Source organism: Typopeltis vanoorti, unplaced genomic scaffold (genome assembly GCF_054136105.1).
Source record: "Typopeltis vanoorti isolate ZY-2024b unplaced genomic scaffold, IOZ_Tvanoo_1.0 HiC_scaffold_249, whole genome shotgun sequence".
In the NCBI taxonomy this organism is placed as follows: Eukaryota; Metazoa; Arthropoda; class Arachnida; order Uropygi; family Thelyphonidae; genus Typopeltis; species Typopeltis vanoorti.
Window position 1 is genome coordinate 1 of NW_028328066.1, and position 18,940 is coordinate 18,940.

General features: G+C 33.3%; 1 protein-coding gene across 2 annotated transcripts; it reads right to left on the reverse strand.

Moving 5' to 3' along the window:
- Positions 1-6: 6 nt before the first annotated feature.
- Positions 7-18,012, reverse strand: LOC150092160 (uncharacterized). Of its 2 annotated transcripts, XM_090415261.1 has the most exons (8): positions 17,907-18,011; positions 12,796-12,846; positions 11,327-11,368; positions 10,830-10,871; positions 7,424-7,465; positions 4,183-4,245; positions 3,759-3,821; positions 7-1,362 (listed from the first exon to the last, which is right to left on the reverse strand). In XM_090415261.1, the coding sequence occupies exons 2-8, from the start codon at positions 12,826-12,828 to the stop codon at positions 1,003-1,005; spliced, it is 645 nt and encodes a 214-aa protein (XP_090271387.1). In that variant the 5' UTR covers positions 12,829-12,846; positions 17,907-18,011; the 3' UTR covers positions 7-1,002. The 2 variants fall into 2 exon arrangements, with proteins under 2 accessions (XP_090271387.1, XP_090271388.1); XM_090415262.1 differs by lacking the exon at positions 7,424-7,465 and having other exon boundaries at positions 17,907-18,012.
- Positions 18,013-18,940: the final 928 nt, after the last annotated feature.

Genomic DNA, 18,940 nt, shown 5'->3' on the forward strand with positions numbered 1-18,940 from the left:
TTTTCTCGGAAAGTCAGGATTGCGACATAGACAATTTATCGCCGACAATGGTGAGTATTTTAGTATATCGGTGATGAGGTGACGAATGCATCATTATTTCTAATTGCCCCCAAAATATTCAAATTTCCTCCATGTGGGGCGTACGCTCCACGTTGGGAAACACTGACTTAGAACAACAGATATCAGTGAACTAAATTATCATGGACTAAATTCAAAGACGCACGATACCTGGGTGGAAGGCATTTGGATAATTACATTCAATATTCGAAAGCTAACTACCATTATGCTTGAAGAGAAAAGGTTTTTAACCGACGTGTTTTTCCTATATTGACATATGACTGTGAAACATGGAGGCAAAAGAAATACAAAAAGTAAGAACAAAACAATTTAGTATGGAAAGAAGTATGCTTGGTATCACAAGACTGGATCAATAAAGGAATATGGTAATAAGAAATCAAACCCAAGGCTCTGATATCAAAGGATGAGTGAAACATCTGAAGTGACAATGGGCTAAGCATATTGCTCGAGGGCAAGATCAACGAGGGACAAAAGAAGTACGAGATTGGATTCCACGAGAGGAAATTCGACGAAAATCATGGTGAATTGATGATATCATAAGATTTGCAGGAATGAAATGGAAAAGCAGAGCAATGGACAGACAGTTTTGGAGTAATCTTGGAAAGGACTTCATCCAGGAGTGGATTAACAATACCTGCTGCTGGTGATGATAATATAATATAATATAATATAAAAGGGATTTGTTGATGTGCTTCTAGCTGAGTTGCAGTTTGTTTTCGTGGAGAAAAATATGGGGAAAACACCAAAGGACATCAACACAGAAAGGATAGAGATTTTTATTCCATAGAATAAAAGCCTCTGAAGCTTCAAGAAGAGAGAGCTTGTGTTGGTTGGTGAAGGCGGAGTGTTATTAATATAAAGGAGAATGAGACATGGTCTTTCTTAATGGTGTATATTCGTTCAATATAATTTATCCTATATAAATCAATTTATGTAAGCCATAGACTTGAGGGAATTGGTACAATTAAAGAAGTTCGATTTCCACTTGATCAACCTGTCGCTTACCAGATGTTTGAAAGGCCACTCCAAAGCGCCATCAAAATCACCTTTCTGAATAGAAAAGTAAACTGCTAAATGGGTGTCCATATTTTCGGCATATCCATTCAGATAGATATCCAGGTTAGTTTTGTATCCACATGGTCCCGACCTCGACACATAAAAGGGAAGAGATTCTCGACATTTGCTTCCATTTCTGTCTCTGTCAAATCGTTTCTTGTCCCAGTATCGATCTATTTTATAGATAAATACCCTCGAATTGGCGTCCATCATCTTAACATTTAGTTCCTGGATAGAAGAAGAAATAACTATAATAATTTAAAGCGAAAAATGAAATAGAAATCTGTATTATATATTAATTTTTGTAACTAAACTTAGGAGCACAAGTTAAGTGATGTACCACCTTGCTGAAATTAAAATCAGTGATAATAAAGACGTTATTTATACTTTTCCGGATATGATAGTTCACAGAAAGGTTCAATGGGGGAAAATAGCTGCAATTATCTTCTGATGGTAGCGCTGGTTTACATTGTGACTCAGTTATGCTGTGGGGATTCGCTACGCAATTTGAAATTATTTACCTTATTTTAGGTTCATAAAATTTCGTTCAAAGGATTATGATAGAAATTCTAGAAAAGTCAATATGATGTAAGGTTATAGAGCAAAAAAAAATAATATTTTATTAGATATGCTGAGCAAAAATGCGACACTAATTAAAAACCGATTATTTATTATACTCACAATAATTATTTTCTACATACAATAGTTTTTTTACATACAAAAATGTTTAGTTTTTCTTGCCTCCATAAAATATACAATTTCGGTCATCTGCTTAAAAATTTAGAAATAAAATAATTAAATATAATTATGAAGAATTGTGAGGTGGTGAATGAACAAGATTTGTATTGTATCAACTGAGGTTTCAAAATACCTACTCTGGATGTTACTTAACGGCAGTATCTGAACTTACCAATTTCAGCTTCCTAGCGAAAGTGAGACGATATGACAGTGAATATGGCGACACGTAAATTAAGTAATGATTATATATGACATTTATGATAAATGTACTAATAAATAAAATATAAATACTGACTTTCAAACAGAATATTAATTTTTCCCCATTTCTGACATATTTCTTATAGTTCTTATAAGAACTGGGCGATGGACTGAGTCCTTGATTCTTTATCCCGTCATCTGAATGCAGAAAATCTGTGTGGATGGAGTGTTATTGAGCTAAAAAGCTGTAGTCATGGCTGGGTAACGGCAATAGCCGAGCCTCAGTTAAAACCTCATTGGCTACAGCATTGCCAATGAAGTTTACCCTGGAAGTTCTAAAAAGGACTTTCTTGTGTCGCACGTTAGATTTTTAAATGCATGCTATCTGAGTATTTCATGTGAAATTCATATAAAAGATGATTAACTCTCGACCATATAATTATAAAACAGTTAATAATCGAATATCTCTCTAAATAAAGAGGACTATGAAAAGATAATGGCATCGTTAATAAAATAGTTGAACTAAACATAAAACTGAGTAATTCTGAAATATAATGGAAATATATATATATTAGAACTCTTGTACACCTTTCTGTTTTAAAGATCTAAACCTTAAATAAACTGAAAGATTGCATTGACGAATATAATGATTTATATCGGAGTTGGCTTGGAAACCGATGGTTGAGAATCAATCGACCGTAAGATGCGGTGATTGATTCATTCAATCCAATACCCTTGGAGGGTAACGGATGGCAATGCTGTAGCCAATGAAGTTCTATCTAAGGCCCCGCTATTGCTGTTACCCTCCTGCCATGATCAGAGCTTTAATAGCTCAATAACACTTTATCCCTACACTGTCCTCTACAGATAACGGGGAAGATGAAAAGCATTCTTGCTTCGCCCCTTTAAGCCAGTCCTTATAAGGACTATAAGGACAATAAAGCATTTATTTACGTCAGATACGCAAAACAAAAAAATGTAAAATAATTTTCTTAAACCAAAATGTTTATCTAAATTACTTGGGTTAAGGAAATACGGCAAACACAATTTGGTCATGAATCTACACCAGGGATCTCCAAACTACGGCTCGCGATATGTTTTATCCGGCCCGCCATTGGACTAATTTTTCAATAAGTATCCCCAAAAAAAAAAAAAAAAAAAAAACGGGGTGTTGATAGATTTCAAATGCATTAATTAAAATTGTGTTCAAAATATATTCCCGAATAGCAAAAAGTAACCGTAATCCAAGTTACGGTCTTTCTGATTATAAAAGGTCGGTTAAAATGGATTAACGAAGAGAAAAAATTTGAATTGTTCAAGCAAATTTGAAGAAATTTGCTTCTAAATTTATTTCTATTTTTGGGACAACGTATCTTTGCGAACAAACGTTTTTTTCACTGGAGTAACAGTAGTATTAACTTTGAACTTTCTGTCATTATTAACAGCAACAAAATAAAATAATAGTTATAAACAATTTATAATTGTTCAGCCTAGTTAGGCAATTTTACAAATTTCAGTCTGTATTGGTGGTCTGAAAAATAATATCCACAGTGCCTTTTTAAGATTAATTTGGAAGATGGTGCTATCATTTTTATATATGTTATTAATAATATTATTATTATCTAAATAACTGATTAGGAGAAGCCATTACAAAGAAATAATTGTTTCTTTATAGGGAAATACTTAACAGTGATTTCTCTGGCTTTCTTCTTAAGTTCGGCATCCAGGCGTCGATTATGTGACTGGGTTTTCTATAAAAGAAGTCATATTATCAATGAAGTATTATTATAAGATATTTAAACTGATACTACCATAAAAATTCATAGACAAGTCGAAAAGGTAAAGAAGCTGTTAGGTGGAATCCTAGATAATTCACGTTAAAATTCGGATCTGGTAGAATGTGAAAACAAAATCTACCTGATCCAAATTCCATGTATAACTTACTGATAAACGTGCAGCACCTTAATTTTATGACCACCACTTGACATGCTTATTTTACAGCTGTGTTTTTCTGACTTGAATTTAAACTTTTCGTTAGCAATTTATGACAGCCATGCAGAATAATTCTGGAATTTAAAAGGATATTTCAACAAGTACCGTAAATTAACTCACCATGAAGTCTTTCGCCCGTTTTCTGTTTTCTCCATCCATCTGTTGGCAATAATTTTCCAAAATCTGAAATGAGAATGGACAAATAAAAAAATAATAATAAATAAGAAGTTATAATCCTTTTTGCTATTCATAAATCTGGAATGTGTAGCAATGTTTAAATATAAAACACAAATATCCATGTGTATATTTAATACACATTTTATGCATTAAATATACATATTTGTTTTATGTACATACATAAAAACAAAAGGTTGCTTTTTTTAAATAGATATAGCAATATAGGGTATCAAAATATTTTAACCGATATCTGGATTATGAGACTTTTGGGAAAGATACTATATTATTCATATAGTATATTATAGTTTACAAGAAATAAAATTGAATTTTAAAATAAATTTCATAGCTTAATTTAGATGAAGTAATTATTGTAGCTTCTCATAAACTTTTGAAAGTGTGGTTTAAATCTTTTACAAGCGTCATGCACCTTCTTTGAAGTCAAATCATTTGTCATGGTGTGTAATATTGTTTCTTTTAATGTAGCTTTTCTCTTTGAAATAATTATGTAGCTTCCATCTGTTTTAAACACAGAGAACCAATATTTATTAGGCCAACTTAGAACCGTTTTTATGTATACTAAATTAAATTTCACAAATAATAAAAACTCTGAAATCATATTCAAGAACACAGACATAGCGATGGTAGTTGTGTGCTCATGAATAAAATAATAAAAATTATTAGTAGTACTACGTTTAAATATTTATTTCTTCATTTCTAGATTCATCGTCCCAAATTAGTAATCAACATCTTGTATAGGTGTGATCCTAATGGTACCATACTGTGCTTTGAGGTGAAACAAATCCTGACACTCCCCTCACGTTACATATAATACCTAAGCAAAAGTCATAGGCTCATGCAGATAGAAATAAAACGTATCTTTATTGAAAGAAGAAAATAATGCATTTTCCTGAGTTTGGCAACGTATTTACTTCAAATTGTAGTGGAAGGCCTTCTGCTAATTCCGAAAAGAAAGTTGGTATTATATCGTACACTATTCTTTCTATAAAGCACTATTAAGTTTCAGTAATTAAGACAGCCATACAGGCAGTACGATTCGATGTTATTCTATTCCAACCGCATGTTTATATCATTGCTTAGTGGTAGTAACCATTATATCCATGTCCAGTACATCAGTGTATGAACTAACAGATTTAATCCATGCCATTTAGGCCCACATCATTATAATATCACCTCCAAATTTCGTCGTTGGGAGAGAACACATCAGAAAAGCAGATTCACAACCACTAATATCAAGCACATTAATCAGGCTGAAAGAGTATGTACCATGACCCATCGGTCTACACCAGTGTTTCTCAAAGTGTGGTACGCGTACCACCAGGGGTACGCGAAAGATCTTCGGTGGGTACTTGGCAATTTTCGGCTCTGCATCATTAACGCATGAAATCATTATTAAAAAAAATTAAAAAGTATATATTTCTCAATAAATTTTATATTATGTATGAATTCTCCTACTCAAATTGCGAGTTACTATCGCAAGGACGTTCACGTCTTGGGGATAGTAACTCGCTCCCTGCGGTAAACAACACGCTCCCAACAGCGTCACTATACTAAAGACGCAAAAAAAAAAAAAAAATAGTTTTATCGTATAATTGAATAAGGTACACGGACATTTGCAGTCTGTGTAATATATTTCTCAACAAATAGTGTAATTAGATACAACTGGGATAAAAATGGCACAAACTAATAAATCACACCTCCACTCCAACAGAAACGGCTACATAGACTCAAGCAAAACCGTAGGTTGCTGGTGCAACGTACGGTTTTGCTTGACACCACACCCCGTCATGAACGTGTTCAAACTAACAAATATATAGTGAATGTGTTTCAGATATTATTATGGAATTCAGTTGAAGACACATAGCATTTCACCTCAACTGTTGGCTTGCCTTTGTCTTTGGTTCGCGCGATCTTTTGTTAATACCGCACCAATCATATGCACTTCTTCATAGCTGCTCTATCTCTACTGGCCTACGATTGCAGTCTGTTTGAGTTCATCTTTTACTTTTCATTAGCCATTTGTGAAGGATTGTTCATTACGAATCTCCAGTCTTGTAAATTAGTGACGATTTTTGCTTGAAATAAGGGAAAAAAACTAAGCTATTTGAGAAAATGACTTTAACGATGTACACAAGGAAACTGTTCTCGATGCCAAAAGTAACGATAGCGAATAAGAGCTTCTTGGTAAGTCAGTTTTTTTTTCTTCTGAAAACTTTAGTTTCCAAAATTTCACGCATATATCTTGAAACACGATTTTTTAGCTTTCATTTTGGAAAAAAGTGCGAGTTATATTCGAGTAAATACGTTAATTTTTTTAGCTTTCAAATTCTTAAGTATGGATCATCGCTTAAAGACTGGATTTATAAAACGCACAAAAGAGAGCAGTATAGCAAATACAATTAGTTATAAGCAACAAGAAAACGTTCATATTGCATCTGGATCAAATGAAATTGATAAGAGTGTGTCGTCTGACATCTTTAGAGAACCAACTAGGAAGAAGATGAGAAATCTTCGTACGTATGATATGAATTACTTGAAATGTCGATCTTCATTGAGGGAAATGAAGAGGATTCTATTCAAAATTTTGTTCTATTAAAAATAAATGATATTTTTTGTTATATGAAGATATAAATTCAAATAAATGACATTTGCAGTCTACAATTTGCAATATACATTTACAATGAAATATACTTTATTTATTTATTATTTTGATAACGGGGTTCTTGGTGATAATGAAAATTTAAGAAGGGGTATGCGGATATCTGAAGTTTGATAAACACTGGTCTATACCATCAATTTCCATTGATCCGCAGCCTAGGCTATGTGTGTTGTCTACTCCCGCCAACTGATGATGTGTATTTAATGTTATTTCAGCTCCATGCCATGAATATTCCTGCCACGCAGCTCTTCACATGTCGCAGAAATGTGCTTGAAGTGAGATGTCCCAGTACTTTTGTAATCTTAGTGTAGCAAATATCTCAGTCTAGTAATAGAGCTCAAATATTTCCATATGCCAGGCACTCTCATGCAATGTAGATATATATAATTTGTCAGATTCATGAAAAAAAGAGAACATCCATATAATATTAAAATAAATATAAATATGTTTCTGAGAATAACCAGAGAGAACATGAATTTTTAAGAAAGAGAATAAATACGATCTTACTTCAAACTGTGTTTGGAGTATGCTGTTCTCAACTTTGACTTCCTGGAAATAACATAAGATTTTTCTTATTTTTATATAAAAATAGTGTTGATTAAATTTTCATTGTTAAGAAAGATATTAAATTGTTCAAGACAAAAAAAAATTATATTTAATTCTGTAATGGGTAACTAATTTATTTTATTCATCATTCATCATTCGTTTTCAAAGTTTTTTAAGAAACCAAATTCAACTAAAATTTTGCTGTTACTGAAATAATGATGATTACGATTTTAAAAATAATAATAAAACACAAGTCGAATACACCGATTAGTATATTTCGATACAAAAGTTTACAACGCTCTAGGCCAGCGATTTTCAACCGGTGTGCCAGAGAGGGCTTCAGGTGTACCGTGAGATTTATGGAAACAAATTAATTGAAAGAAATAACGTCGTCATTTCCGAATTTATTTATTAGTGTCTGGTCTTCCCTCTTCTTGTATGGGTAAATCAATCAAAATCATGCCAATCTTTTGCCAGATCATCAAAAAATTAAAAGAATATATTTTTAGTATGCCGCAGAATTTTAATAATTAGTCTAGGTGTGCCGTATTATGGAAAAGTTGAAAATCACTGCTCTAGACTGTAGATGGTTCTCAAGGAGCATTGGTCAGTAGCACAGTATGTTGTACCAATCCGAAACAATATGCCAAAGAAGCAATCCCTGCACCATACATAATCGGCATCACATTCATATTGATTCTTAGTCATCACTTAAACTGCCTTCGAACAAAAGAGACTGTTTGGCCTAACAGTTTTGATGTTTCGTTTCTGGTTATAATGCCACAGTAGAATATAAAAACGCATCACATCCACGATATAAGTCTTTGCGTTTCCTTGAAAATTTGTGATAGTGTCATTTTTGCTCCTTCATAAAGATACGAAGAACCAGTATGCGTGGACTCCTAAGGATATCCTTCAACGCATGAAATAATCTGTCATCCCCCAGTGGAAGACTTGTCCATCTCAGGTTTCCACAGACAGACAAATACGGGAAGTATCTTTCAGTTGTACCCTACTAACTCTGTCATTACTTAACAAATTTTCAACAAATGAGGCATTATTTTTAATTTCATAATTAAAATGATGGCTAGTCATGCAAGCCCATCATCTTCAAATAACCTTTGAAGAACCTGAATCATATGTATGCTTGCTGATGCAATTTGATTTTGAGAATTTAATGAACTAAAATTCCAATGACGCAAGTCTTACTGAGTTTCGTAGACTTTGTAAAAACTTGATCTACAGACAACAACGATCTCGTATTTGTCAATAGAGTAAGTCTTCCAATTAGTAGTTTATTATTAATGGAAACGGTTGTCTTCAATTTTTATTCGGTTTTTAATTAAATTTCTGTGAGGCATTTCCTTGTTGTAGTTAGACATAATTTTTCTCTCTGATCGGCTGAATAACTTCAGTTCATATAGAGAGAAAATACAATTTTGATCTTTTCTTTAAATGAAGCCACTCCAAATATTGGTGTAGAATATATTAGCGGAAAAGATATCGCAACAATCTCTGAAAGTTTATTTAAATATTGAATAAATTTCTTCTCTGTTGTATTTTGAAGATTCTTTATATCATATATAGAAACGGAATTATGAAAAATTCAAACTGCACAAAGACTTTATAGATTACTAAACAAATTTATACATTTTTACTTGTATGTAAAGTATTTTTTTTTGGAACTTATAAAAAAAAGGAAGAAAGAAATAACATTAAGCTGTTCTGCATTAAAAAAATACAAAAAGGGAATATACTCACACTAAGTATTTTGTTATTCATATCTCCACTCCCACCATGGAAGATATCTTTATGGACTACATACACCAATTTTGGTTTCGTAATAAGTTGAAGCATTGATATTAAATTAATACATGCTATTGAAAGGTTGACAACTTATGGCATGTTAGAAACCTTACTAAAGGCATTTTCGATCTAATCATGTAAATATATCTGGATCGGAATATGATAATCAATTGAAAGTGTTTAAAAGTGTTTAAAAGTGTTTAAAAAGCACGGTATAGTTTTTCTTTTCCGTGCTTTTTATCAATTATAAAAAAGCTACATCTTCGAGCTAATGTAGTAACTACAAAATTATTTAATTAATTATAATAAAAAGAAGTCATTTATTAATCATGTTTAAACTGTAAACCAACATCTGGGTCCAATTTAAAAAGTAGATGCCAAATTAATAACGATTTTCGCACAGATTTATCTGATTCTAATTTAAAAAAAATCGGTAAGTAATCACAAACATTGACTGACTAATCGGTCAGATTATTCGAGGCAAATTAGAATGTTATTGCACAAAACTGCAATAATAACTTGGTATCTGTTAGAGTAAGAAACTTGAAAGAGGAATATAGCTTAACTGAAGTTGTTTCTGAAGAGAGTTATTGTGCTCTTTGACTTCCTATGAAAAAAAATAATAATAAAAATACGAATTAATTGTTTTAAGAAAATCTGCTTTAATAGAAAAAGCACGCACGCACAAACACACACACACACACAGTTGTCCAGTACATCAGTATTCAAACTAACAGATTTAATCCATGCCATTTAGGCCTACATCATTATATCATGTTCCAAATTTCGCTGTTGAGAGAGTATACATTAGATAAGCTCACGCACATTAATCAGACTAGAAAAGCGAGTACCAGAACTCGCTGCTCTATAGAACCGATTTCCATTAATCCGCAGTTTAGGTATGTATGTGACATCAACTCCCACCAGCTGATGATGTGCATTTGATGTATAGCAGACACCCTTACGAGGCTGCTCCCAGATACTCGCATTTATAACAAATGCTTCTCTAGGATCTCCAGAAAGATGAGGAAACCAACAGTCTGAAGGAACATTGACTCTTATCAGTTGTATTTTCGGCTTCCCTCACGACTTGGACTAACATTGTTCCGTTTTTAATATGGAGGACACTCAGTTCTAACGTACACTTGGTAATCTTCAATAGACCATACAGAGATGTTTCAGAAATAGTCAGATGTTATATCTGACTATCATTTCCTCCTTACATTGGTAATTCTTTCCACTCATCGTTCAGCATAACGTATCATAGGCTCAGATTAAACGGATTATTTGTTTGGGAATTTTGCACCTTTTTTTATGTATTTGTGCTTGATGTGAGATGTCCCAGTACTTTTGGAATCTTAGTGTAGCAAATGTTTGTTATTGTGATTAGCGATTTCCATATGCCATGCATTCTCTCGTACAATTTCCATATTTAAATTGTAGGTTTCATGAAAAAAGTAAATAGCCATACAATATTAAACTGTTTCCATATCTTTTATACTTCTGAAAATGACCCAGAGCAAATATGAATTTTTAAGAAAGAGAATAAATACGAACTCACCTCAAATTGTCTTTGGAGTGTGCTGTTCGCACGTTTGACTTCCTGGAAATAATATAAAATTTCTCTTATTTTTATATAAATATAGTGTTGATGAAATTTTTATTGTTAAGAAAGATGTAAAAAAATATTCAATTAAAAAAATGATTCTTAATTTTTTAAGAAAACAAATTCAACTAAAAGTTTTGTTGTTTCTGAACTACTGATTGGCCCGTCTTTTAATATATATATATTCAAGATACCAAATAATTTTATATCAACTTGGTTTTTAATCCTATTTCCCAAGTGAGCAAACAGACAATTTCTTTTAGCGATATTTTTATCCGTAATAAACTACTATAATGTACAAACTCACAGATATTGATGGACTTATCGGTCAGATTATTCGAGGAAAATTACAATTTTCGTAGGACAATTACTAGCATGAAACTTTAATAATAACTGAGCATCTACTAGAAAGAAGTCAGTGCTCAGAAACTTTAACGAGGAATGAAGCTTACCTGAAGTTGTTTCTCAAGAGAACTGTTGTGCTCTTTGACTTCCTATGAAAAACAAATAACAGTACGATTTAATTGTCTTACGAAAATCTGCAAAAACCACACAAAGATATACACAATTTACATATATTAGAATAAACTTTTCAAACAACTATATATATATATTTATTTACATATTTCCCATATATGTCAAATATGGGAAACACGACTCAGAATCCTTAAGAAACATATAAACAGAAGGACACTGTGTCCACTTCACTTGTTTACAACTGATCTTAACAAAGCAGTGAAAAAAAAAAGCTTTGATTATCCATACAAAAGCAAACTCATGTAACAGTTTCCATCTGATACATTAGCAAACAAGATTGGCATTGATTTCTGTCCCTTGAATAATTGGATATAGAAGCATTGACTAAGGAATATTATTCTGTGGATAAGACTCATTTCCAATTGAAAGGGAACGCGAACATTAATAGCTGTCAAATATGAGAAACAGAACAGCAATGCACGGTACAGTAGACTCCACTGTTGTTGACGGTCAAAATGTGTAAAATGTTAGACCATTACAGGCATATTATTGGCCAATTCGATTCATATTAAAAACCAATAGGCTGCTTTGCTATTAGCAAATGATATCAAATCATGTAAGCAAACCTAAGAATTCCAGAATTCGAATAGTTACTGCTCTAGTATTTCATTTCATGTACTGCTCTGATCTCATTCCTCATGACATTTCATCTACGGGGATAATATGAAGGTCAATGTGTATTATGCAATCATGCGTACCCCCCCCCATCCAACAAAAATAAAAATAAAGATTCCCCCGCACTGTGTATACAAAAGACCAACTTCAATAAGATACGCTCATCATTTTAAATATTGTCCCTCTCCTTCCCACCCCCCCTCAAAAAAATTAAATTGGTTGAACAAATAATAAACTGGCTACACAGATATAATGCACTGGCTATGTGGCCAGTGCATTATATCTATCTATCTATCTATCAACTGTGGGGGGTTCTTTCGGGATGAACAGGCCTACTTTTAAAGAAAAACATTGTCACTTCCATTCAAGTGATGATCATAAAAAAAAAAAAAAACCTCCCTGATTAAGGTTCTTTGCATTCTGCATGGGATTCAAACTCAAGCGCGTGAACTAAAAGACAGCGTTGATATTGACGGAGTTAAAAGGTACTCACTATTTAATAAAAATTTACTTTATTATCAGATTCATATAAGCGCCAACATAATGAATTGAAGCAGTCGCTAAAACACAGAATAGTTTTCCCACCATTTACTAAAAACGAGTCTAGGAAGATTAATTTCAATATAAATCGCTGGGATATATTTTGGTCACAATTTACGGTTTCTTCACCAAGGTTTATGGAAGCAACCGTCCATTGAATGCAAATCTTACTCATTAGTTAACCAAATATTGATAATTCATAAAAGTGATATGAAAATAAAGAAATTACTCTGATTTCTTTTCTTAGTAATCCTATTTCCATATTGTTAGCCACAGATATCTGAAAAGAAAAACAGAAAATATATATAAAAAAATTAAGCTCCAAATCGTTGATGATAGCGTTGTATAGAATAATACATGTACAGTAATATCATATAGTTATGGCCTCAGCTTCATCTAGATATGAAAGGTATATACATATATCGTTACAGAAGATATATATATATATATATATATATATATGGGAATAAATTTTTAACTTGGGTATATTGTATATTAGGATAATGTTGTTGCAACTTATATAGGTAAAGTTGATAAGGCTTTGTATTACTAAAACCTTGGTATTTAGGGTCTAGCTACTCACTGAGGAGACCTCAAAAAAGGTCGAAACCGGTCTGGGTAGTGACTCCACCCATAATGCATTGCAGTATACATCTTCTAGTGAGATGTGCTTTACATTATGGGAAAATACCAAGAATAGTGATCAAAGCTTTAACCACCTTTACAATGAGTTGCCCTGGTGTTGTACCATCTTTAGACTTGAACTTTGTTTCAGGCGCAAACTTAATTGTTTGCATACTTGGGATTAGAACTAAAATAACCAAGCATATAAAATTGCTTGGTTATACTAATATATATATATATATATATATATATATATATATATATATATATCTTCGGTAGCGATAGTAATGCGGCTAAGATTAAATCATTTTGCCTATAATAAATTTTATTAAAAAGCAAAATAAATCTTCCTTTACTCCGCCAGGTGGCGACATAAACAATATTGAAGGCAATAAAACATTTCAACGTGGCACGTTTATAAATCACTTATACGCAATACGGCAAAACAAAAAGAGTGAATTCAAATAAGGTAAATCATATATGTAAGGGAGGGTGGCGGGTTGAAGTACAGAAATCATCAAAATTAAACTATCCCTGTTTAGGACCTTGTGGAGGCCATCAAGTCATCCAAGAATACTTTGTGTGTCATGCGGAAGCGATATCTGAGAAAAAGAAGTAGTTCCGAAATTCACTACCAGAGTGCGTTGTAAACGGTAAATGCATGGATTTTGCATATCATGCAACTTGGTAAGTGCTAGGAGGGTTTATAAAATTGGACACGGAGTTTTTTCTTCATTTTGGTTGTTAATACCATCCACATGTAATGGCACTAACCTTTCCTCAACGTCCTTTGCTCGTGAAGCTGTACTACCTAAACAATTGCAATGAATATCCGGATTATGTAAAAATGAATAAATAATAAACAAAAATAATTTAACAAAAATCCTTCAACTCGCCTACTCTATTACTTTCTACTCCATGAAAGGTTTTCAAATTGTTATGACGGATAAGCCACATAAACATTTAAAAATGTTCTCTAATGCCTGTGATTCTTCAAACAGTAAAAGGAACCGGGAACCGCTGTCCTCACTTAATCGTTACAAGCAATGGAGTTCATAAGTACAGTTAATTTTGTAGATTTTAAGGAGAAAATAGGGTAAACAATTATCTCCACCTCATGATCTTATTGCATGTGTTCCACAATCTCTTTTTCTGATTTGTGGATTAAAAATTCGATTATCCGAAGAAAAAAAAAACAGGAAGAAAGCAAGAGAGCCTACTTTTCTGCGCCGCAGATCAGCTACCCTTGGAAATTATCTAAAACAAAGGCCGAGAGAAAGTCCAACTCAACTTGGCAACTACATTCGAACTTTTAACGATCTTCCTTCGAAGACTGTTATTGATAGACCGCCAGCAGTATTAATCTGGCAATATGGAACCAGAAACATTGCTACAAATCTTCATAAGCATCTACTTAAAAATAATATATTTAATATTACATCAAAAATCGTGAAATTGTGAAAATTTCTGAAGTTGAAAGATACTCTGATAAGTGAACTGTTATCGATAATATGGACTATTTCAATTTGTATTTTACAAGGTATCCTTTAAATAGCAGCAGTGTTATGAAAAAAATCAATATGCTCGCTTTCACTGTACACTGGTTTAATTCTCAGTGTTTGTAATATACGTCTTTTCACTCACTTTCTGAAATCTTGTTAATATTAAAAAAATTATCAGTCAATAAAAACACAGGTCAAATTTTTACGTAAGGCTTTAAAAAGAGAGAAATCTTGTTGTTCAATTTGCCACAAAAATCATCCTGGTGAATAATATACTTGATCAGGGAAAAAAGAATGGTTATGATGGCTTTCTAGAAAAATGCATAATTGATTACGATTTTCAATTCTTCGTCTTTCATGACCACTATACAAAAAAGATTGTCCCGCCAATAATCACCTTGCCTACAATTATCACAGAGTCTCGCTTGTGATTAAATAAAGAAAGAAAAAATAACTGATTTATATTAATCGAAAGCTTTGATTTGCATGCACGACATTGCTTCCATGTGACAGAATCAGTTAACAATTGATTTATAAGGCCAAAAATTACATTCAAGTGATATCATATAATGACGAATCTGATCTCTACCTGCACGTGTAGGCTCTTCTTTTTTTTTTCTTTCTGTTTTTAAAGTCATAAAGATTATAATTAATTTACTGTTGGATTAAATGAATCTTCGACTCTAAAACCAAAATCTATTCATCTCCAATAATAGTTTATTTATGTAGCGTATGATAATCGAACGCCCGTGAATCCCCTTTTACTGCACCATCCCGATCCCCCCCTTCCTCCTCCCATTTTTAATCCGTGTGATCACGAGACGGTTTGCGTGTTCGGGGGGGGGGGGGAGAAAAACCCGAGTTTCAGGGGAGAAAAAACCTATACCACTGTATGAGACGGCTAACTCACCTTTAGTCGAAAGAGACCAGATAAAGTTCCTCACGTCACTGATGGGAATCGAACCCAGATCTTTCTGACCAAAGGGCTTCGTCTATACTGACTAAGATACGGAAGTTATCTCTACAAATAAGAAGTGATGGTTGGTCTTAGTGAAATAATGAGAGCGTATTGTAATTAATGGCTCATTTTGAATGAGAGAAATAAGATTATTAAATAAAATATATATTGATTTATATGGCCAAAGATTACATTCAAGTGATATCATACACGGACTAATTGGATCTCTATCTGCACTTGTAGGCTCTTCTTTTTTTTTTCTTTCTATTTTTAAAGTCATAAAGATTATAATTTACTGTTGAATTAAATGAATAATTCTTGGGGATGAACAAAATTTATTCATCCCCAAGAAGTATTTAATTATTTAGCGTATGATGATACAACAATGCAAGTATACTTGAGAAACGGTTGAGAAGAATTCTGGAAGAAAAGCTTGGTGAAGAACAAGCTGGATTCAGGCCAAATAGAGGCTGTGAGGATCAGATCGTCACTTTACGACAAATAGTCGAGAAAGCATGGGAATATAACAAAGATCTGTATTTAAGTTTTGTCGATTTGGAAAAGGCATATGACAAGGTGCCAAGAGAGAAGCTATTCAATACGCTGCATGTCAATGGGGCATTATATCAAGTAATACTTAGTCTTTATTTGAGCTGTGAGTCAGCAGTTAGAATTGAAGGAAGTACAGGAAGATGGTTTAATGTTAAATCTGGTGTGAGACAAGGATGTACATTATCCCCTCTGTTATTCATTATCTATATGGATCACATTATGAAGGAATGTAGTATTAAACCTGATATCAAAATTGGAGATGTTAATGTCAGCTCTTTGCTTTATGCGGATGATGTTATACTTCTAAATAAATCCGCTACAAGTCTGCAAGATTCTCTGACTAAATTGAATAGCTGTTGTAATAGATATGGTATGAAGGTCAGCAATAAAAAGACAAAGACAATGAAAATAGGCAGAATCATTGAAAATGTCAACTGTGTTGTGAATGGAGAACCTGTGGAACAAGTAAACATTTCAGCTATTTAGGCACGATTTTTAGTGAAGATGGTAAATTCAATATAGAAATAGACAACAGAATCAGCAAAGCTGGTATCGTGGGAAGTCAATTGAATAAATTCATATGGAATAAGAAAGAAATTAGTCGGAACACTAAATTAGCTGTATACAAGACTGTGTTCAAACCAATTTTAACTTATGGATCTGAGAGCTGGGTCAGAAGTAAAACACTTGACAAAAGACTAGAGACCGCAGATATGAGAGTCCTGAGAAAGATTAGAGGCGTGAACAGATGGCATCAATGGCAATATCATATTAAAAATGAGGATATTAGGAAAGAACTTGACATTGTCAGCATCCAGGAATGCGTTAGCAGAGCTAATCTCAGATGGTAGGGTCACTTAAATAGAATGGGAGAGGAAAGATTAGCAAAACAAGTGTTCTCTGCCAGGTTGGCAGGAAAACGACCCAGAGGAAGACCAAGATATAGGTGGATTGATACGGTACAAAGTGCCTTAGACGATAGAAATATAAGATCTGATAATGTTGGAGTCTTGACAAGTAACAGACTGATTTGGAGGAAAATTGCGGACAAGAAGTTAGTAATGATGTAATTTTTTCATGTAGTACTGTCATATCCTGTATACCCCTTGAGGGTACATGGCAGGAATTTGATGATGATGATGATGATACAACGCCCGTGAACCTCCTTTTACGGGATATACGGCACCATCTCAAACCCCCCTTCCCGCTTCCATTTTTATCGTTCGGGACCGGCATAGCTGACGAATCAGGCCTCTGTGTGTTAAATATTTTTGACTGTAATCTGTGTTCACGGGTAGGTTTCCGGGTGAAAAAATCTCTACCTCCCTATGAGACCGGCTAACTCACCTTTAGTCGAAAGAGACCAGATAAAGTTAATCACGTCACTGACGGGAATCGAACCCGGATCTTTCTGAAAAAAGGGATTCGTCTATACTGACTGAGATACGGAGGCTATCTCTGCGAATAAGAAATGATGTTGGTCTTAGTGAAATGATGAAAATGTACAGTAATTAATGGCTTATTTTGAATGAGAGAAATAATATTATTAAATAAAATATATATTAAATTAGGTAGTTAATAGATTGAAGTTACTAAACATACTTTATCCATTAAGCAGAATGGTGAATACATAAAAAATAAATAGATCAAACAAGAAGCAAAACTATTTTTTTTAATCTAAATAATAGAAATAATTAAACTCACTTTCTGAAATCCGTCTTGATTACTGATAGGAGATTTTGTATACTTGTCAACTGTATTGTTATGAATTTTGGTTTCATTAAGAGAAACCTAAACAATAACTACATTTTATGAACTGTTATCTAATAGAAAATAATTAGCAAATATCAAATAGCTTTTAATTAAATTGAAAATAATCACAAACACTGGAATATAATATTGATAGCTTTCAGTTTTTTTAATGCACTATAAAAACAAGGAAAATTTATAAAACATCGTTGTATTATAAATTCCATCCAAATTTTATTAGAAAGCTTTCTTTTTTTTCAGAAAAAGTTTATAAGTATAGACAGTTTGTTAAGTAATCGGCAGAAATATATGCATAACATTCTCTGCTGACCATTGGCAAATGAATACTGTGGAGCCTTCGCTGTTCTCGTTGTATGTTAGCGCTAATATAAGTCATCACAACAGAATTGGATATATAGTTATGCGATCCATATACCCTGCTTGAAAAGAAGTTAACGAACACCATCTTGTGAGGATCAACCAGCCATGACGCCCACATTAATATAATGTAGGACCTCCTTTCGCTGCGATGACAGCAGCAATCCTATGAAACATACTTTCTACGAATAGATGATAGCGATCAATGGAAATCTTGGACCATTCTTCCTCTCGGCTTATAATTAGATTCTGGACTGCTGTGGGGTGGACGTCCCTTGACCTGACCCAACACTACGGTCATCCCACAAAGTTCAATAGGGTTGAAATCAGGGCTCTGTGGAGGCTATTCAATTGTGGCCACGTTCACGTCCACAAAGCAAGCAGTTACAGCAGCAACCTTATGACAAGTTGCATTATCTCACTGAAAGAGACAATGGTCAGTTCAGTAGAAACGCCACAAAGTAGGGAGCATTGCATTATCCAAAATGTTCAGATACCTCTCGTAGTTTAATGATCGTAGGACCACAAACAGGTCTGGGGCCAAACAAGGAAATTCAGGACCATACCATCACACGGCGACCTCCGAATTTCATAGTTGGAGTTAAGTAGTC

Bases quoted from the DNA above. Each gene is read 5' to 3' on its own strand.
- LOC150092160 (XM_090415261.1), bottom strand. From the start codon at position 12,828: ATGGAAATAGGATTACTAAGAAAAGAAATCAGA. The intron at 10,872-11,326 runs GTAAGCTTCATT...TATTATTTCCAG, and splicing joins CTCTTGAGAAACAACTTCAG to GAAGTCAAACGTGCGAACAG. The intron at 4,246-7,423 runs GTAAGATCGTAT...TTCTCATTTCAG, and splicing joins TACTCCAAACACAGTTTGAA to ATTTTGGAAAATTATTGCCA.